Genomic DNA, 20,620 nt, shown 5'->3' on the forward strand with positions numbered 1-20,620 from the left:
AGACAGTCTTCCGGGGAAGGAGTCAGAAAACGTGGCTGCTCAGCCTTTCCCCTGAGTGGTAACCCCTTGAGGGCAGGCTCTGTGTCTCCTTGATCTTGTCATACCCAGAGACAGAGGACCTTGCATACACTAGGCATTCGGGTTTAAAGACTTTCTTTGGAGACATTTCTCATCCTCTTCCCTGTATTCCTACTCGCCCATTGTATTAGTTTCTAAGGGCTGTTGTAACAAATTGCCACAAACTGTGTGACTTAAAACAAAAGAAATGTATTTTCTCATAGTTCTGAAGGCTGGAAGTCCAAAACCGAGGTGTTTTCAGAGTTGTGTCCTTTCTTGCCCCTTCCTAGCTTTGGGTCCTTGCCCACACAGTCCTTGGGATTCCTTGACTTATGGGCACATCACTGCCGTCTGCCTCTGTCTTCACACGCCCTTCTCCCTGTGTGTCTCTTCTCATCAGAACACCACACATGCCCTACTCCAGTATGACCTTACCTTAACTAATCTCTGCAATGACCCTATTTCCAAATAAGGTCACATTCTGAGGTACTGGGGGTTAAGACTTTAAGATACCTCTTTTTGGGGAGACAATTCAACTCATAACATTCATCAAGACCCAGGGGAATGTGTGTTCCTTATTTGCCCCAAACTGGAGACCGAATTAAATGGTCTTTCTTCAGAACTCCTACATATTTAGTACATGCTTCTGTTTACTAGAGCATTTGACATGTTGATCATTGTCACGGGCTGAGTCAGGGGCCTCGCCTTTTTCGTGGTTTCCATAGTGTCTTGTAAAGGGTATATGGTGAGTCCTCCATCAGCGAAGGCCTGTGCAGCGGCCATCTTTCTCTGAGCCGTCATGCTCAGCACTGCATGAAACATGTCATGTATTGGTCCTCGCAATGACCCCTGTTTTATGTACTTTAACTCCTATTTTATAGTGGAGAATGTTGGGATTTAGAGAGGTGAGATAACTTAGGGTAGCCAGAATTATTGTCTCTAAAAACCCGAATGGGCACCTGAAGCCATCCCATGAAAAGTTTTCTATTCCCCATCTTCACATTTCTCAAAGTACCCCTGATCTGGCCAATTCAACTCCATTCCCTTGAGAAGAACCCGGAGCCTCAGTCCTATCGATCCCGGGATCCGTGTAGCACGTTCGGGTCTACACGCCCGCGCTCCCTAGCTTTTTCCCTCCAGAAGCCGCACACAAAGCGGATCCACCCTGCGCACGAGAGCGCGCGGGCCGCTTTTCCGCGCGCGCCGCTCCGGGGCGCGGCGTGAGGACCGGCGCGCTGATTGGCTGCGCGCGGCCCGGGCGCGCGGCCTGCTCCCGCCCCGGCACCTATCCTGGCGCGGCGATTGGCCGAGCGGCCGTGCGCTCAGAAACCGCGGTCCCGCGCGCCCCGCCCCGCCCGCTCCAGCGCGCCACTGTTGCATGGGGCGCCGCCGGCGGCCGAGGGAGCGTGACTGCGCTGCGCAGGGCGCTAGGAGGCATTGTCGCTGTAAGTGGAGCAGAAAGCAGCCCAGAACCGGTCCCCACGCTTCGTGCCCCGCAAAGTAAATGCAGTCTGAGGCTGAGCGCTGGAGGGCTGGGGGCGAGAGGGAAAGAAGTGCCCCCCCGGTTCTGCAGCGTCCCCGCCCCTCCCCCAGGTCACCGGGTGGAAAGGACAGCGGTGTATCAGCTGCGGCTTCTGCAGTGCCCAGGGGCCCGGCGCCGCGCCGGCTTCCGCTTGCAAACTGCGGTTGGACCCCGGCTGGCCCGCGGGAGTGGGCGCCGCGGTGGCAGGGAGTAGGGAGCCCGGGAAGCGGCGCCAGGCCTCCGTCCCCGCGGGAGGCGCCCGGGCCGGGAGAAGCTGTTGTGTATTTCGTTCCTGAAGCAGCAATCTCGGGACTCGCTTCGGTCCCAGGGCATGCCTCCCAGCCTCCGGGCAGCGCGGGAGTCCCCAGCGCTCTGCGATCGCTAGCTTTCGCCCCTCTCCCTGCTTTATTCTCCCCAGTCCCCGCCTGCCGCGCGTGCGGAGGGCTGGCGACGAGGAGCCATTGGCTGCGGGTTCCGGGGGGTGGGGTAGACGGGTGAGGCGGGCCCCTTGCGCGAGGTGCGGAGACCCTAGCCTGGCCCGGCCCGGCGTGCATTCCTAAGGAGGCGCGGCCGGAGGATACCTAGGTACCTGGAGCAGAGCGCGCGCGCGGGGCTGCGAACCCCGAGGCTCAAAACCAGGCGCCAGCCGGTCCCACTCACGCCCCAGCGGGCTGCTTTCCCTGGGGTGGAAAAGTGGGTCAACTCTGTCCAGGTCTCGAGGGCTTTCGGGGCTACTTGGATCCGATCCAGCCCTCCGCCTCTCACCTTCCCACCTGCTCCCCTGCCCAGCGTGGCCGGAAGGACCCACAGGAGCTAGCGCTGGGGGAGCTTGCACACATGGCTCAGGAGGCTCGAGTTGCCCTTCCGAGCGGCTGCCAGGCTCTAAAGTTCCCAAGTGACCACACCAGTAACTAAATATAGGAGCAGCTGGTGCGGGCGGGGTGTCGCCGCAGCTCCTTTGCACAGATCTCCAGGCTCCAGATAAGGTAGAGTTCTCACTGGGGAGGACAGGAGCGCCAGCAGGGGGCTGCAGTCAAGGTTTAAGCAAAAATCACCCCAACTCCAGCCTTGTATCCGGGTGAAACTAGGTGATGGCTCCAGAAGGGTCTGTTGCCAGCTCCCACAAAGGAAGACAACTTTTCTGGCATTCGGTTTATTGTATCCTAACTTACTGTCTGTACCTGTTAAATGACCTATGGGTGATTAACGTGGGAAGTGCTTAACGGTTGCAAAGACCTTTCTCAAAAGTTATATATCATTTACGTTTCAAAAAACCTGGTGAGGAAGGTGGTATTTCCAGCTGCTCACAAACACTGATAAGTTTCCAAACTCATGTATTAGGCCGCTGCCCTCAGAAAACCTTCCCTAGCTCCCTGCAGAGAAACAGGACAGAGTTACCAGACGGCCTACAACCTCCTACCTCAGTAATCTGGGGACAGATTGACTACCTGTCTCCCTCTTTCTCTCATCTCTTTAGGTCCCTCTGCTCAGACCGTGTCTCTCTTCCCTTCGTGCAGAGGGCACACATGCTCCTTTGGCCTGGCGTCACAGCCCCACTAGCTTCTAGCTCATTCTTCCTCTTGGCACTTGGTTTCTCCTAGCTGGGGGAAGTTCATTCTGGCCCATGCCCCATCTCTATAACTTTATTCCCTTCTGTGGCCCCTTTGGAAGTTACCCAGGAGATATTTGTTGGTTTTAAACATTTCCTGAGGCTATGACGTCCACTTAGGAAAGGGGAGTTGGGGATGTAGGGAGAGGGATGTATAGCTGGGGACAGCAGCTGTGCGAGTATGGCTTTGGAGTCTGCTGAAGGTTCTCCAGGATTTGGAGCACTTGCCTAGAAATCAGCTAAGGCTTCCCTATAGTCCCTTGGGGACACTCTCTGACTTTCTTTTGCTATCGACTCTGCCTGCGGGTTTGGCCAGATGCCTCAAGGAACCCACAGCTTGAGCCTCTGGTGTTCTCCTGGGGACCTGTAGTTGGGTTCCGGTTCCAGGAAGGCTCCCTTGCGTGCTGATGGCTCCCATTGGCCAGCGTGATATTTCTCTTGTGGGATTGCAAGAAATGGGTGGCCAGAGTGGTGCTGACAGGCTGATTTTGGTTGATTCACATCGTTTATAGAGACAGGGGCCCTCACACCCTAGTGGCCGCCCTGCCTAGGGGCTTTTGCACTCCGTCAGAAGTAGGTCCATAGCTCTCTCCGCCACTTATATGTGACCCAGACAGTTTTCTTGCTTTCTGAAAAACAGTGTAAAACAAAAGAAAAGAATAGCTTTATTTTTATTTCTGCACCCCCCCACCCCCTGCAACCTCCTCTCTCTCGGGGTTTCTGTTATATGCTAAATAAATCTTGCTTTTTTTTATTTGTTCGTTTGTTTGTTAAAGAGGCCCAGTGTTGGGTTAGATCTGAAAGGAGCAGTCAGTGAAGTTGGACAAACTTGTAGGTGCCCTTTGGGGGACCCACTCCAGACTCCTGTGATCGCGTTTGTTCTTCCCTCGGTCTGGGGCCCCCTTACCCCATGTCGGGCCTTATAACGCATGTGGCCCTGCCACACTCCTCTCTCACAGCCCTGGTTATGCCAGAATGACAGGCCTTTGTCATCTGACCTGAGAGAGGGACAGTCAGCTGGACTATAAGAAGGAATTCTCCCTTGAGAGGGTAGGGGTCGTGTGAGGTAAAGGGAAGGTAGTTTCCTGGTCAGTTCGTGAAGGTGGCGATTTTGGGCAGACCCTCTCGGGGGTCTAGGGCACGTCTGTGCCATACCCAGAGCATCCTCTGGGATGTAAGGGGCCCTTCCTACTAGTGATTTGCTCTGACAGCCAGATCTTGCAGCTGTTCCTGCTTTGATGTCCATTCTCTGACCCACACGTGTGTTTGCTGGCCACCGGGGGTGAAATTTTTAATTTGATTAGTTTTCATCAGTGGGTTCTATGGCCTAAGGCATCCCCTGCCCTGTTCCCTCCCCCCCCCCCCCCCCACCTAGTGGCAGCTAAGAGAATTCTCAGCATAGTGCCTGGTTGAAAGTAATCAGCCCAGACAGTCCCCTGCAGGGTAGCAGGGATCCTGAGCAGCTTGGAGATCTACCTTCCCTTTCCCTTGTGCTGGGAGGCCAGGTTTGCCTCAGTGGTGTTTCCTAGAAAGCTGTCCATCAGAATCACAAGTCAGAGCTTTTTCCTGTGTTTCTGTCCTCTTCATTCTTATGCCCTATACCTAGTAGCTGCTCCATATGTGTTTGTGATTATGGGTAAGTGTTGGAGGTAGGGCAAGGAAGGAGCATGGTATAGTAGGAAGAAGCCTAGGCTGGGAGTTAGACCTAGCTCTTTTGTTTCCCATCTAGCTCATTTACCTCCCCTCTTGAACCCTCAATGTTCCCATTCATTGGGGTCACCAAGATCCCAGCAACATTGCTGTGACTCAGACTTAGGGGATGGTCCTAAGGACAGTGTGGTGGAGGTGCTGGGTTTAGTTTGCCATAGTCCTCACTATTCCCTGCTGCCCTACCTTGCCCGCCTGATGCAAGTTGTCTACCTAGCACCACTGGGCATTTGACTCTATGACCCTTCTCATTTAGACAGTGTCTTAGATTTATTGTAAGAGTCCGTTGACTTGTATTTAGATTTGAAACCCAAATGATGGCTGTTGATCATCATCATCCCCATTGGGGTACCCTAATTAGGCCTCTGTATGGAGTTTGTGGTGTAAAGTGTGGGGGGAAAGCGTAGTATAGAGCTGCTCCCTGTGCCAAGCTGCCCACAGGCCGACTGGGGAGGCAAGTATGTATATTTTTAAAAGTTCATAAACAACCCAAGTGACTTGCGCTAAGTCCTTAAGTGGTACTGAAACTCAGGGAGGAGAAAACACTGAGGGCTGAGGCAATCAGGGAAGACTTCCTGGAGGTGGAGAAGGAAATTCTAGTCATTCCTTAAAGATGAGTTCCCCCGAGTTATTTGTTCGAAATCACATGGGTATGAAACTGGAATTAGCGGCCGGTGTCCTGCCAAGTTTTTTTCTCTTGACTAGAATTTGTTGAGACCTACATGTCTTGGGCCCTGGCCGGGAAAGATGTAAATATTTTTGTTCAGTCCTCATAGGAATCCAGTGAGGTGGGTATTACTAGATCTCCTACTCAGATGAAGAGTAGCTAAAAAATCTTTCCCAAGGCAACTGAGCTAATAAATGGCAGAGTTGGGCACCAGGCCTGTCTTCAAAAAAACCAGTCTGTTTCCACTGCACTGTGGGTCTCAGACCTTCAGCGTCAGCCTCCGTGATGAGATGCACTCACATACTGGAGTCACCACTAACTCCGTCAGCAGATGGGGGGGCCTGGCCTGCCCCGGCTCAGCCTTGCCTGCCCTGCCTGTGTAGTTGAGCACATCTGGATTTTTACGTGGTGTCTGATAGCAACTCGGAGCCCACCCTTCACCCCCTTCTCTCTTCCTCACCTTTGGCCTCTGACCCTCAGAGCGAGCCCATTAGAGCTCCTTGAGCTGTCTTTGAACCTGGGATTGGGATCCAGAGGCAAAAAAGGGCCCTGATCTTGGCCCCAAGTTCATTCTGTCCCCTGGGTGCTGCTGCCAGTGTTGTGGGCGACTTTTGTAAAGAGGTGAGCTCTGGATGTGGAGCTGGGCTGTTAACATTGTTGCCGTTGACTCACTTTGACCTTGGCCAGGTCATCTAGTCCGTCTCTGTGCCTCAGTGTCCTTCTCTGTAATAAACGGGGAGTCAGAGACCTTTCTAGAGTCCCTTGTGTCTTTAACACCAAATAACTTTGTGTTCCTCACCGTTCTTGAAGCCTTTTCTCCCCTAGTGATCCGATTTCCCTTCTCTCCTTTCCTCGCCCCGCCCCCCTTCTCCCTCCGGGTCTGACGGATAAACTCCAGGCCGATCTCAGGTCTGTGGGCTAAAACTGTAATCAACCCTAGCCTTCCCTCCATGTTGACAGGTGGGAAGGGAATGCTTAGAGACACCCCCCCCCCCAGATGTGAGCTCTGACCTGGCAGGCTGGCTACATTTGCCTCTGTGCCCCTACTTCCCAGCGCACAGGACATGCCCAGCAGAGGTGAGTGAGGTGAGCAGGGAGCTGGGGGACTTGTCCCAGTGGTGGTTGCGGACAGAGCACCAGCCTGGAGCCTGCAGGACGGAGGGACAAGCATCTCTCCCCTGCAGTTGGCTGAGCTCCGGCTCCTCCCCGTGCTCCGCCTGTTAAGTGAGTCACAGGCCGCACACACCGGAGTCCTTACACCTGCCTGGCACTGTTTCAAGCCCTTGCCCTGAGTCTGGTGAGGTCGCACGTGTTGATCCACCCCGGAAACTGGTTAGGGTTAGCTGCACGTGGCCTGGTCTCTAGGCCCGTTGGGAGGAAGTGAGTAGCCTGGCGCCCTCCCTGCTGGCTTCCTGCAGCCTGGGTCCCACAGGAGGATGGCTTCGGGGGCATGTCCCCGGCTGGAGGGCGGGCACTTCATGGTCCTGTGTCTTCCCCAGGCACGGGCCCCCTTGTGAGCAGCAGACCGGCCTGGTGGCTGGCAGCAGGACCCCCTTGCCTGCATGCTGAAGAAGATGGGTGAGGCCGTGGCCAGAGTTGCAAGGAAGGTCAACGAGACTGTGGAGAGCGGCTCTGATACCCTGGGTGAGTGAGGGCAGGGCGCCCCGTAGACAGGCGGCGTGCGAAATCAGTTTAGAGGTGGAATTAAAAGAGAAAAGCACAGAGAGTGTCAGTGGGCACCCTCGTCCCGAGGAGAAGTGTTCCATGGAGTTTTATTGCACTTGTGCTTGGTGTGTGCGTACCAGGGAGCCTGTCTACACTGCTGCCGACTCTGAATGAGTGTGTGCCCTTGGCCCAGGTGACAATAGCTGCTGCCCCGCCGAGGAGCCCCAGGTCCCAGGCCCATTCAGGTGCCTCGTGTCGCCATATTGAATCTTCACCGAGGCCTTGTGATGGAGGATACCCGCCAAGCATGACTAGCCTTGGTCTTCAGATGAAGAGGCGATGAAGGGTTGAAGGCAAAAGGGGCTTTTCCCAGGTCACTCAGCCTGGAGGCCCCCTTTCATGCCATTGTTTTACTTGAATTGTGTCTTATATATTTTTTGCTTTGACTTGGTCATAGCATTTTAGCCCATACAGTTATGCCAAGTCTTTAAGCATCGAAGCAAATCATCCTATTTAACTGAATTCGACAGATATTTATTGACTGTTCACATGTGCAAGGATTGCGTGTGTGTGTGTGTGTGTGTGTGTGTCTCACCGCTGGAATATGTGTACCCTTAGGGCCATTGGCATATTGTGGGAGCCCTGAGGAGGAGAGCATGTTCCTGCCTCGGGGGTGATCGTGCACGTAGGGTAGGATTTGAATGGGGTCTTTGGCACAGAGAGAGGTATTCCACAGGCAGGTAGGGATGTGTGTGCCCATGTGTGCTTGTGTCTGTCTGTTAAGGAACATTTCCATGGAGGTTGTCGCCTGACCAAAGATCCAGAGACTGGGAACGTAGAGCATTTCTGTGAACAGCCATTGGTCGGGTATGTCAGGCTCCTGGGCAAGGCATTGTAGCCTAGAAAGTGGAGGGTCACTCAGCCTTCAAGATGAGCTTGGGGGCGCCTGGGTGACTCAGTCGGTTAAGTGTCTGCCTTCAGCTCAGGTCATGATCCCAGGGTCCTGGGATAGAGCTCCGTGTCGGGCTCCCTGCTCAGTCTGCTTCTCCCTCTCCTCCCCGCTCATGCTCTCTCTCACTGTCTGTCACCATCTCTGTCTCTCGCTGTCTCAAACAAATAAATAAAATGTTAAAAAAAAAAAGATGAGCTTGGTCGCCGCCTCTTTCAGGAAGCCGTCATCCCTACACCGACATTCACCCCTTGCTCCTTTCCTCCTCTGTAACACTCATTCGGTGTCCCTAGAGGGCAGGGACTTTTGCCCCCATCCCCCAAGAGCCAGAGCTGTGTCAGGTACTTTGTCAGCATGTAGTGTTTGCTGAACTGTCCTAAAGCGAGAGAAGATCTCCTCTGCCAGCAAACTTGAAGGTCGTGGTTGGTTTTGGAGGGAAGTTTCTGGGGTGCAGCGGGAGTGGGGGTGGCGGTGCCTTCAGCTAGTGAGCTGATGGCCATGGGCCCGCAGGAAAAGAATTCTGGAGTCCCGTGCTAGTTACTGATGTGGTCATACTCAGCCCAGGGCTCAAGGCTCCCCACCACGCATATGGCCTGGATTCAAATCCCCACTCTGCCACCAACTAGCCCGCTCCCTTAGCAGGTTGCTTAACCGCTACCCGAACCTGGTCTCTTCATGTCTGTAGTGGGGATGGGAATTGTGCCTCCCTCATCGAGGTGGTTCGGGGAATGGGGATGTCTATAAGGTGCTGGCCTTTAGGGAGTTCAGTGAATGACACTGTTTCTGTTCCATCTCCAAGGGCTGGGGGTGGCACCTAAGTCCCACTCTGCCACAAACAGGCCTCCTCCTCCCGCTGTCGGCCAGCCACCAAGCTGGGTCTCTTCACTTCTTGAAGTGGCGAGTTGAGTGCCAATCAACACGTCTCTGCAGGGAATAACCTCCCCCAGCCTTGCAGTGTTGCTGGGCTGAGGGGTGCATGTGAGCTCAGCCTCACCCACATGTGTCCCAGGGGCAAGGGTGGAGGGCCGGCAGAGGAGGGAGAGCACCATTTTGACCTCCCAGGCAAGGTGTTGCTGGAGAAAGTGCTCGGGGAGGCAGCAGTGAGGAGGCTGGGGCCCCAGGTAGCTCGGAGTTGGAGGTTGTATGGAGGAGGTGATGGGAGGATAGGGGGTGGCACCCAGCAGGTGGGGAGCCTGAAAGTGCTGCATGGAGTCTAGACTGAAATGTCTGGGGACCAGAGGTTGCAAACTTAGTTCCCTCTGCAGGCGAGATGAGCTGAAGCGTGGCCGCGCTGCGTGGGGTATAGTGTGCAGGGCGTCGGGGGCGGGGGGGGGGGGGCGCGTGCAGTGACCAGCATCTCTGCACTGCCCGGGGCTGTGCCCCCGAAAAACCCAAGGCAGGCCTCTGTTGCCCTGCCTGGCCACTGCCGTACTGGGATTGGAACCCTGACTGTCCCGCACCAGAGCCCTGGCTCTTTCTCTATCATGCCGTCCTGGGGAGGGGATGCGGATGGTTGCTGAGCCCTGGGGTTGTGAGCGTGCAAAGCTTTAGTCACCATCAGAGAGGAGTTGAACATTTTATTTAGCCTTGGCTGTCTTGACTGGAGCCCGAAACTTTCACAGGGAGGTGACTGGGTCTTTTTTTTTTATTTATTAAGATTTTATTTATTTATTTGACAGAGAGAGACAGCCAGCGAGAGAGGGAACACAAGCAGGGGGAGTGGGAGAGGGAGAAGCAGACTCCCCACGGAGCAGGGAGCCTAATGCAGGGCTCGATCCCAGGACCCTGGGATCACGCCCTGAGCCGAAGGCAGACGCTTAACGACTGAGCCACCCAGGCGCCCTGTAACTGGGTCTTTAAAGTTAGGGCAGACCGATGGAGGCCCGTTTATCTCTTCAGTGCCCAGCGAAGAAACAAAATGCCAGATCGGGCTTGCAATCCTGACCCTTCCCCAGGTGGAGTTCACTGGGTTCATGGAGTCTGAGGGGTCTGGGGTCTAAGCTGTCTGCATGTATTGAGCATCTGCTGTGTGCAAAGTGCTGGGGGGCCCCCTTGAGCTATGTGCAGTAGAGTTCTGGACACGAGACCAGCCCACCACTGTGGGACAGAGAGCGGTGAGGGACACGAGGTTTCCATGCTGAGGCAGGTCAGACACAACCACGGGTGGTCGGAGTTCAGAGGTGGGGGATGTGCTGGGTGTTGAAGGCATCCAGAAAGACTTTCTGGAGGAGGTGGGAATTGAAGTGGGTCTTGAAAGATGCGTGAAGTAACCCACTATGGTTCTCATATAAAACAGCAAGCAATCTGACACAGCCTAAAACACCAGCCCCAGAAAATGGCTTAAATAAATTTTGTTAGAGCTGTACAGTGCAATTTATGGAGCTACTAAAAGTGGTGCATAAAATTTCATTACATGCTTGAATGAAGACCAGCAGATTGTTCCATGGAACATGAATTGGAAAAAAGCGAAGATCCCAATCTGTATAGACGGTGAGATGGCAGTTAGTTAAACATGTGTAGGACAGGGGGAAGAATTGAAAGGAAATAAAACAAGACACAAATTGGTGTTATAAAATACTCCTGTGCCTTTCCTGAATGTTGTATGATAAACACATTACTCTTTTAAGCAGAGAAGTACAGATTTTAGGGAAAGGACCACCTGCCACTGTAGGAGGCAGAAGTAACTGACTTCCCAACAGCAGACGAGAGTCATGGGGATTGTTCCTTCTCTCAGCCCTTGGGTGTGGGCCGGGCTTCTCCAGCATCCCCCCTTCTGCTGGCTTCCCCTCCCTGCCTCCCTGTGCGCAGGCCTGGGGTGCAGCCCTGGGATGCTGGCTCGAAGCTGCAGGTGTCTCTGCAGGGCGGAAGGCCCCTGCGGAGACGGAGACCGGACTGGGAGAGCTCAGTTACAGGCTCTCACCTTACTCAGGTAAGCATCACACGCGCTCCCGCAGGCACTCGTGGGTGCCCTCTGGAGCCAGGCTCGCTCCTCCTGCAACCTGAGCCATGGCTCCCGGCCCTTGTCTCCCCACCCCAGGCTTCTTTGTCCTCCCAGGCCCCCCTGGTCTGCCCCATAGCTTGAGCTGAAACCACTTTTCCCCAGCCCCTTACCCCTCCTCAGCATTTTTGAATGAGCTTGCACAGAGTTGGAACCCTGTACCGTCCTCAGGCTTTCATCTCCTTCCTCTCCTTGTGTCCCCAAGTTCTTTGCCTTTGTCAAGGCCTCACGCCTGACTGGGCTTCCTGGTTCCTTGGACCCCGAGAGGCCTCTGTCTGACCTCACTATTCCCTCTGGCCAGTGGATCGGCAGGCCGGGCCGCCCTGCACCCCACTCCTCCAGGGGAGAAGCTCCCAGGCCTCTGGGGATGACTTAAAAACTGATCATTCTTGCCGTAGAGTGAGACTTGGAAAGGTCTGGGAGAGTGTGCCTGGCTGGGACAGAGACGCTGGCAAAGCCCAGCGCGAGCTGGCATTTCCCAGGGCCTGCTGTGTGCTGAGCACAGATGTTTGACACCTCTTTTCATCCTTTCTGTGGTTTTTGTACTTCTGCCAGAAGATTCCTGTCTGTGTTCATTTCGAGAAAATTCCAAGTCATTAGTTCTGGGTCTGTTGCTTCCCCCCACCCCTTGGGTCTCTTTTGCCTGGAATTCCTCTTGAAGCCTCCGTTCTGGGCGTCCTTGGCTCTAGCATATTTCCTTTCTCTCCATCTCTCTGGTCCATTCCGAGATCCGTCTGCCATTCCACGGTTTGCTTCTCCATTTGTGTTCAGTCTGCTCTTGAACCCATCAGTGAGTTTTAAGGCTACATATTTTATTTTCCAAAGTTCCGGGGGAGCCTGGGTGGCTCAGCCGGTGAAGCATCCACCTCTTGATTTCAGCTCAGGTCTTGATCTGAGGGTTGTGAGTTCACACCCTGCACTGGGCTCCACGCCGGGTGTGGAGCCTACTTTAAAAAAAAAAAAAAGTTCTATTTGGTTCTTTTAAAAATCTGATTTTATATACTCTGTTTTCTCTTCGGACGTGGCAAATTTTTTTTACCTTTTACTAAAAAGAAAATCCTATTTAAGGGAATAATATTTTGTTCCTTTCTTATGTGTTTAAATCTATTTTTTATTCCTTTAATCATTTGACTATGCCTGTCTTTTTTATCTTTTATACTCCCTCTGTCACTGGGGGTTCTCAGCGGCCCTGTTGATGCTAGCTCACAGTGGGGGTTCCTGGTGAATTTGATGTAATTTTAGACCCTAGACTCTTGTCTGGTGGAGCCTTGTCTGGGCTGAGGGGGTGTTCTCCAGAGGCCTTGAGGTTTCTTCCCACAGACTCCTGCCTGTGACCAGGTTAGAAACACCTCTTTTGTTAGAAACAATCTTACTCAGCCAGAGGGGTTTCTAGGCCTTAAGGGAAAGGAATATTCAAACCCCACGTGCACTGTGAGGGCAGGCCTGTGATTTCAGAATCGTAGAGGGGATTTGTTTTCTTTGTTGGTTCAGTGCCCAGGCAAAGACAAAGCAGCATTCTAATTATGAAAAAGTACATCTTACCCTAGTCCACTCTTTCTCTGAAGGCAGTCCTTCAGAACCTCAGCCTTCCACGGGGTCTTGGCTTAAGCATCCCTCAGGCAGGCCCAGGGCTGCATTCCTGCCCCCTTCTAGGCCTTTCAGCCCCAGCCCAGGGCAACCCGGCTTCACAGCAGCTGCCTGTGCTGTCTCATGGACGTGCCTCTCTATTTGCTCTTCCTAAACACCAGGCAGTGTTGTCAGCACTTGGCTGGTGTTGCCTTACTGAATCCCCACAATGACTTTGTGACAGGGGTGATCTTAATATTCCCATTTTACAGATGAAGAAACCAAGGCAGAGCGTTTTAAATCCAGGGTTTCTTAAGTGATTGGTGGCACAAGGGTGTTCAGCTCATCTCCCCTACTGCTTCTGAAGTAGGAGTTTCCCGGTTTTCCAGAAGCTGGAGCTAAGGCTGAGGATGTGACACAGGTGTTGAGAAGAGCAGCCAGACCTGGCCCAGCTCTGGGTGGCCTTTCCAGCTAAGGGCCGGGGAGGAGATGAGAATGTGGAGCCCCTGCTCCCCTGCATGCTTGCCTCTCCACTCACACCCTGTTGGAACCACAGTCGGGCCTACCCTGTTCCTTGAGAAGGAGGGAAATTCTCAGAAGGTTCGTATCTGCCTGGTCCTTGAAGATGTTTCAGGTGGTGATGGGCACAGCTGCTGTGGGCTGCTTTTTAGGGACAGATCCATGGAACCCACTTGAGAGCTTTAAAGGTGAAATCTCGGGGTGGGCATGGTGGTCTGCATTTGAACTTGAACCCTGTATGATTCTTCCCTGCCTTGAATAAGCCACTGGCTTATGATTTACAATCTGGAACTTCCTCCTTGTGGTGGGTTCTGGGGGGCTGGGCAGGGAGGGGTGTTGTCTGGGCAGGCCTGGATGTGTGTGTGTGAGAGAGAGAGAGAGAGAATGAATGTGAACATGGGTGTGATTCGTCCTCGGGACTGAGCAGCTAGACCGGGAACTGTGAGATAGTCAGGTGGGCAGACCAAAGCTAGTGAGACAGGGACATATCCATCCCATTTCCAGCTTCCCCCCCTCCCAGGCTCATCACCACTTTGCTGCTCTTGCTCTCACCAGCAGATGGCGTCCTGTCACCGGCCGACAAGGTGACAGGCCGCTGAGACCTGGACTTGACCAGATTGCTCTGGGCAGGCGTGAATGCCCACGTCCTAACGTCCTGACCGGGGCTTCCACTCCCAGCCCAGTTCGTGACCTGTATTTACATTCCTAGCTGACTCCCACAGGGATCTGATTTTGCAGCCCCTTTCTTGAGCAAGGGTATTCAGGAAGCACTTAATATATACACTTTCTAAATCAGGATAATATCTTCCCTTGGGTCAGACACTGCCCCTTTTCAGCAAACACCACACTGAGCACCTACTGTGTGTACCCCACTTAGAGGAACCAAGTGGCCCAGGAGTGCCCAGCCTGGAGGGGGAGGCAGATACACACACACACACACACACACACACACACACACGTACTCTCTCAGGCACAATATCAGGGAGGGGAGCAGCCAGGGGCTGTGGGGGAAGCAGTTTTTCTGGACCTTAGGCAGGGGCCTACAAGCAGTTCCTGGCCCTGGGCCCTGGAGGCTGGTGCTGGCAAGGATGGTGGGTGTGCGTGTTGCTTGGACGTGTCCTGGCCCGGGGAGTCCTGAGGGTCAGCCAGACACAGGGCAGCTCTGAATGGGTGGCAGAGGGAGTGGGCCCTCACGGGGCAGCCCTCTGTCTGGCCCGGGCCACTTGTGTGTTCACCACAAGGGCTGGAAGCCTCTGATTTACTATCTTCTGCTTCCTGCCTCTCAACTGGGAAGGCAGGCTGCTATCACTATATAAACATTTGATTAAAAACAAAACAAAAGGGGTGCCTGGGTGGCTTAGTCGTTGGGTGTCTGCCTTCAGCTCAGGGCGTGATCCCAGGGTCCTGGGATTGAGCCCCGTGTTGGGCTCCCTGCTCCACTGGGAGCCTGCTTCTTCCTCTCCCACTCCCCCTGCTTGTGTTCCCTCTCTCACTGGCTGTCTCTCTCTCTCTGTCAAATAAATAAATAAAATCTTTAAAAAACACAAAAACAAAACAAAAACCCAATAAGTATTACATGTGCCTAGTGTACAAAGTATGAGACCCAAAGGATAAGTAGTGAGAAGCCAGGATTCCTTCTGCCCTGTTCTCCGTGCCCTGGCCCCTTCCTCCTTGGCATCATGTCTTGTGGATCAGAGGGCTAGTTACAAGGCCCTGTTGGGGTTAGACTAGCAAGCTCTGGAATTGCTAGGGATAAGGATGGTTAGCTGGGGTCCTGAGGCTTTTTCTGGACTGTTGCCAGCTGTAGTGGGAGAGGACCCCAAAGCCCGACAGGTGTTTCCCAGGTCTCTGCTGGGGTTCCCTGAATCCCCTGCCAGAGCTTTGGGAGCTCCAGTGGTCACAAGTCCCACCTGCCCCCCTCCAGCCCCACTGTGGACTTTAGACTTCTGGGGGGGACGGAGACTAAGAGTGGGGCTCAGTGGTGGGCACCCTCCAGCCCGGCCAACATGTGTCTTGGGTTCCTGGTCACCGCAGTGCTGCCCCGCACTGGATGTTCAGCACGCATCTGCTGGGTGCATGGACGGGTGCCCTCGGCCCCTCTGGTGTGCGTGCAGACCACTCAGGGCTCCCTGAGTAACTTAACCCTCCCCGCTCATTCTTCCATCTATAGAAAGGAAACTACCTGGCTGTGAGAACTGGTCCAGCCCTGAGTGGGCTCCAGGAAGGCCCTGTGGGAGGCCGAGAGCCCTGCACAGCAAGGAGGCCATTAGCCAGGTGTGAAACACTGGCAGGACGGAACACGAACCAAGTGGATGAGTCCTGCCTCCACTGTCTGTAGTCGTATACACCCCAGGCGTTGGCTGAGCTCCCGTGCTGAGGCGTGGCATGGAAGAGGGGGCGTTGCGGCTGAGCCCCTGAGGATGGAGCAGATTTGGGGGTGTGGGTGTGGGTCAGGCGTGCGGGGAGGGTGTATCTGCGGGCAAAGGCGTGGCCACAGGCAGGCGCTTGCGAGGGGGATGACAAGGCTGTGACCCGGGAGAGTAAGGGGAGCCCTCCCTTCGAGTGTGTCACCTTCGGTAGTTCCTGCAGCGAAGTCCTATTTTCGATGCAAAGTGAACAAACCTTTTCGAATCTCTAAAAGCAAGACAGAGTTTTATTAGACCCCAACTTAGGACACCTGCCCAGGAAGCACGCTTTTCACAGGGAAGAAAGTGCCCCACAGAATGAACGGTTTTACAGGGTTGTATATGACAGGGTGTATACTTCTTACGTCTTGGAAAAGCTCAAAAGACTGTAGATTAGCATAGAGGCAGAAGTCACGGGTGATGTGATAAAGGACTGCAGGGAGTAGGAGCATTGATCAGTATCTCAAGGACAAGATGGCTTTTCCGTAGGCCACTCGCTCATTCACAATGATGTACAGCGCATGCGTGGCGGGCCGTAAATCAGGCTTTTGGTTTGAATGAAGTTGATATATAGTCACGTTGACTTAGAAAGAAATCTGAAGTGGCTTCCTTTGTATAGCAGGCCTTTAGAGAGTTTTTTCTCTCATCATTTCCCCCTTTTGACCTATAATCTTTTGACAGAAAGCCCTGATGGTGATTATTCTGTCCCGCGATGCCAGGGTAATTGCTATCTGCCCCGGGTCCCTCGATGCTCGGCCCAATTTAGGTCACCTAGGAGTCTATGCCAGGGGGTCAATGGTATGGCCTCTAATAGGGAATATTACAAGTGATACATATTTTTTCAATGGGATCAAATTGTTATACACACATGTATGTGTGCTTTGTGGTGAGTTTTACCTTTACATTTTTGGGGTGATATTTATAGCCTAAATACAGAAATAGTAATAAAAGCCCAATTGATAACAACAGGGAATAGGTACAGAATTAGAAAGACAAGAGAAGGAAAAAAATCCATCATAAGTATTTTGATCATCTTAAATTAGAGTACCTGTTTACCTTCCTTGTCTACGGTTATGTGTGCTTTGTGATATCATTGAGTTGATTGGTTTAAATGGTAATTAAATTTTCTGTTATTATAGGTGACAATTTCCCTGGCCGGTTAGTTTCCGTAAATATTACATCTTGTGGTAGTTGTAGTTCTGTCTCCCAAAAACATTTGATCAACAGTATTAATATTAGCACAATGTTTTTAAAGATTTTATTTATTTATCTGAGAGACAGATGTGAGCAGGGGGAGGGGCAGAAGGAGAGAGAGAATCTCAGACTCCCCGCTGAGTGTGGAGCCGGACATGGGGCTCGAACTCATGACCCTGAGATCGTGACCTGAGCTGAAACCAAGAGTTGGACACTTAACTGACTGAGCCACCCAGGCGCCCCCGCGTAATTTTTGTCAGTATCAGGCAAGTCTATTTGAGCTGCAGAGCTGGTATTACACCATATAGCAGTAGCATTGTGATGAAAAGAGCTCTGGTTATAAAATAAATCAAGGAGTATTACAGAGGTGTTTTATAAACCTTCCCAACAAAATCTTCCTTTTCCTATATACCGTATGTTATGGGCATAGCCGTTTGTATGGGCATAGCTGTTATAGGCCGAGTGAGAGTAAATTCAGGGTTCCACTGCTGTTTTGGGCACAGCCATGTATCTTGCCTGAATTTGCAGATGTCAGTAGATATTGGAATCCAGAAAGAATCATTGGCTGATGAGGCCCGTCTTCCTCCAATGGGAAGAACTCTGGTGGTATTTACAATAGTTCCTATTCCTATTAAGACATTGAAAAATGTCATAAATCTGGTTGGCCATACATTTGGGTACGGAGGACAATAATTGAACATTTATATAAGATACAGTCTTTAGTGATTTTCCACAGATTAGGAGAGCTGTACGTTTTGGGTTTCTGCAGTTAGTAAAGAAGGCCATTGACCAATAGTTACCTCAGGGTCTTCTGGGTTGTATGGCAAAGCTAGATTCGGGAGGTGGCTGAATCCACCAGGTCACTCCTAAAGCAGCGTCTGAAAGATACCCATTGGTTTTTCTTATTTCGTCTTAGGCCTTTCCATCCACAAAATCATGGTTAACCATTATGTTGGATATTTTGACATGTTGGACAAGCTACCGCTAAGTTTCTCCCGTTATGCCGGGGAGCCTTTTTTTTTTTTTTTTTTTTTTTAAGATTTTATTTATTTATTTGACAGAGATAGAGACAGCCAGCGAGAGAGGGAACACAAGCAGGGGGAGTGGGAGAGGAAGAAGCAGGCTCATAGCGGAAGAGCCTGATGTGGGGCTCGATCCCATAGCGCTGGGATCACGCCCTGAGCCGAAGGCAGACGCCTAACCGCTGTGCCACCCAGGCGCCCCCGGGGAGCCTTTCTTAATAAATTATCACCTAAGTTTATATAGACACAAGGATCAGTCTGTTGAATGTTATATAACGCAGCTTAAATGTGAGTTAGTACTTCTGGAGAGGTTTTTCCTAATGGAGGCCCTTCATAATGTGTAAGCACCAAAAGCTAACGGAACATGAGAGTATGTCCAAGAGGTCATAAACATTTTTCCTAAGTTCTCATTATAATAAGATACTAGGGGAGTATTTGAAGTTATATTAGTTAAATTAATGAGTAACCATGATATTTTACCAGGATGTAATAAAGGGGGGGAGATGAAAGCAAACAAGTAGGTTTTTATTGTCTTCTAATATTACAATTTAAAAAGAAAGAAGAGTAGAACTACAGGCCTGGTCCCGAATTTTGGGGAAGTAGTCTGTCCTGATGTCGTCCACTTCTCATCCTGGTTTGTAGTTCAGGCTCTGATGATCTTTGAGTGGCCCACTGAGCAATGGGCCCAGAGATTGTGTACGCGTGAGCTGTTGTGGCCGATTTCTTTACATCAAATTTAGTTTGTAGGGCTTCAAGAAAAAGGGCAGTTTTAGCTCTCAAATGATTTCAGGTCAAAAGGGTGGGAGAAAAATCAACATGTTAGTTTGGAGAGTTGTAGCCAGGCATTGGAGGACACTAGAAGAAATTGGGATCTGGTCTAGTTTGTAACGAATGCTATTAAAATCTAGTATCAGGGCGCCTGGGTGGCGCAGTCGTTAAGCATCTGCTTTCGGCTCAGGGCGTGATCCCAGCGTTCTGGGATTGAGCCCCTCATCGGGCTCCCTGCTCTGCTGGGAGCCTGCTTATTCCTCTCCCACTCCCCCTGCTTGTGTTCCCTCTCTCGCTGGCTGTCTGTCTGTCAAATAAATAAAATAAAATAAAATAAAATAAAATAAAATAAAATAAAATAAAATATTTTAAAAATAAATAAATAAAATAAAATAAAATCTAGTATCTACAAAGATGTGTTATTGAAACATTTTCTTTTTATGATCACCCTCATTTTTACCAAAAATAGCCAAAATAAGAAAAATGTGTTTGTAAAATAAGTTCAGTTTTAACAAGCTTGGCCTGATTTATTTATATAAGCACAGAAAGAATAGTGATTGACCATATAAGTTCTTTTAAATCTGTTGTGCTGAAACTTTTTATAAGGAATTTTAGATTGAACTTTTAATAGCTTCTCAAGGCCAGAAGCCAAGCCAAATATTTGCCATCAGTTTGCCCACAATACTTGTAGATTTGAGTGAATTCCTCTTCTCAGGGTCCCCCAAATATCCTGAGGTTCCTGCATCTGCCAGGAAGTGACCTTCTTTACTCCCCGGTAAGATTGCTAGGAACTCTGTTAGCAAGATGTCAGCCCAGCATTTCCAAGGGCTGTCTTGGCTCCATAAGGTCAACCTTAGGTCCTTAAAGCTGCCTGATCATATCTGAGTCTGTGCATGTCTCTCTCTAAATACGACTTTCCCGTCAAGGCCTTGGTAATACAGCCAAAGGTGTCCTGTTATGAGAACAGATTCTTTTTTTCTCTTTTTTTAAGATTTATTTATTTATTTTAGAGAGAGCTGAGGGAGGAGCAGAGGAAGAGAATCTTAAGCAGGCTCCACACTCAGCATGGAGCCCAATGCTGGGCTCGATCTCACCATCCTATGATCGTGACCTGAGCCAAAATCAAGAGTTGGATGCTTAACCGACTGAACTACCCAGGCACCCCTATAAGTCATATCTTAAGAGAAAAAGTTTTCTTAAATCTGGAAAAGCAAACATTGGGACAGCAATATTTCAAAGAAGAGTCATTAAAAACTATAATCATCTTTCTCAGTTCATCGAGTCCCACATTACTAATTCTTGTTTGGATTGAATGCAGCTTTTCCTTTAGTTCCAGGAATTCTTACCCAGTTTAGTTTTATGATCTTAAACATATTAGAAACTTGTACTTGTCAGGGCGCCTGGGTGGCACAGCAATTAAGCGTCTGCCTTCGGCTCAGGACGTGATCCCGGCATTCTGGGATCGAGCCCCACATCAGGCTCCTCTGCTATGAGCCTGTTTCTTCCTCTCCCACTCCCCCTGCTTGTGTTCCCTCTCTCGCTGGCTGCCTCTTTCTCTGTCAAATAAATAAATAAAATCTTAAAAAAAAAAAAAAAAGAAACCTGTACTTGTCAAAAAGTCCTTTTCACAAATCTCCTCAAAGATGAAACGCACTTTCCCGAACATCAGAACAATAACTGTAAATAACAAAAGACTAAAAGATGGACATGGTTAAAGACTGGATGATAGTTCATTATAGTGTATGGGAACGCAGTTATTTCTGTGACACACAACATTTCAATAGCTAGCATGTCAAGTGATGACCTTATACCAGTACATGTTAAAACTTTAGGGGTTTCATATAATTTCTAGAACAGGTACAGTATTTACTCATACAATATAACCTAAGAAGGTTATCACCATTTGTTTGACAGTGCTTCCCATGTAACCTCACATGCCGAATAAACAAGCCTAATTAGTCAAAAACTGTTC

General features: G+C 51.1%; 1 protein-coding gene across 3 annotated transcripts in view; it reads left to right on the plus strand.

Moving 5' to 3' along the window:
* Positions 1–20,620, plus strand: part of LRRC20 (leucine rich repeat containing 20) — a 113,098-nt gene that overhangs the window by 22,027 nt on the left and 70,451 nt on the right. The window contains exons 1-2 of one of the 3 annotated variants that reach the window (XM_045783684.2): positions 1,376–1,502; positions 7,062–7,206. In XM_045783684.2, coding sequence (XP_045639640.1) covers positions 7,125–7,206 — 82 coding nt within the window. In that variant the 5' untranslated portion in view covers positions 1,376–1,502; positions 7,062–7,124. Of the gene's footprint in view, positions 1–1,375; positions 1,503–7,061; positions 7,207–20,620 lie in introns of those variants that run through there. The other 2 variants (XM_045783685.2, XM_087863057.1) reach the window with 2 other exon arrangements.

The sequence above is a fragment of the Ursus americanus genome, chromosome 6, assembly GCF_024610735.1.
Source record: "Ursus americanus isolate L20-20 chromosome 6, mUrsAme1.1.p, whole genome shotgun sequence".
Lineage (NCBI taxonomy): Eukaryota > Metazoa > Chordata > Mammalia > Carnivora > Ursidae > Ursus > Ursus americanus.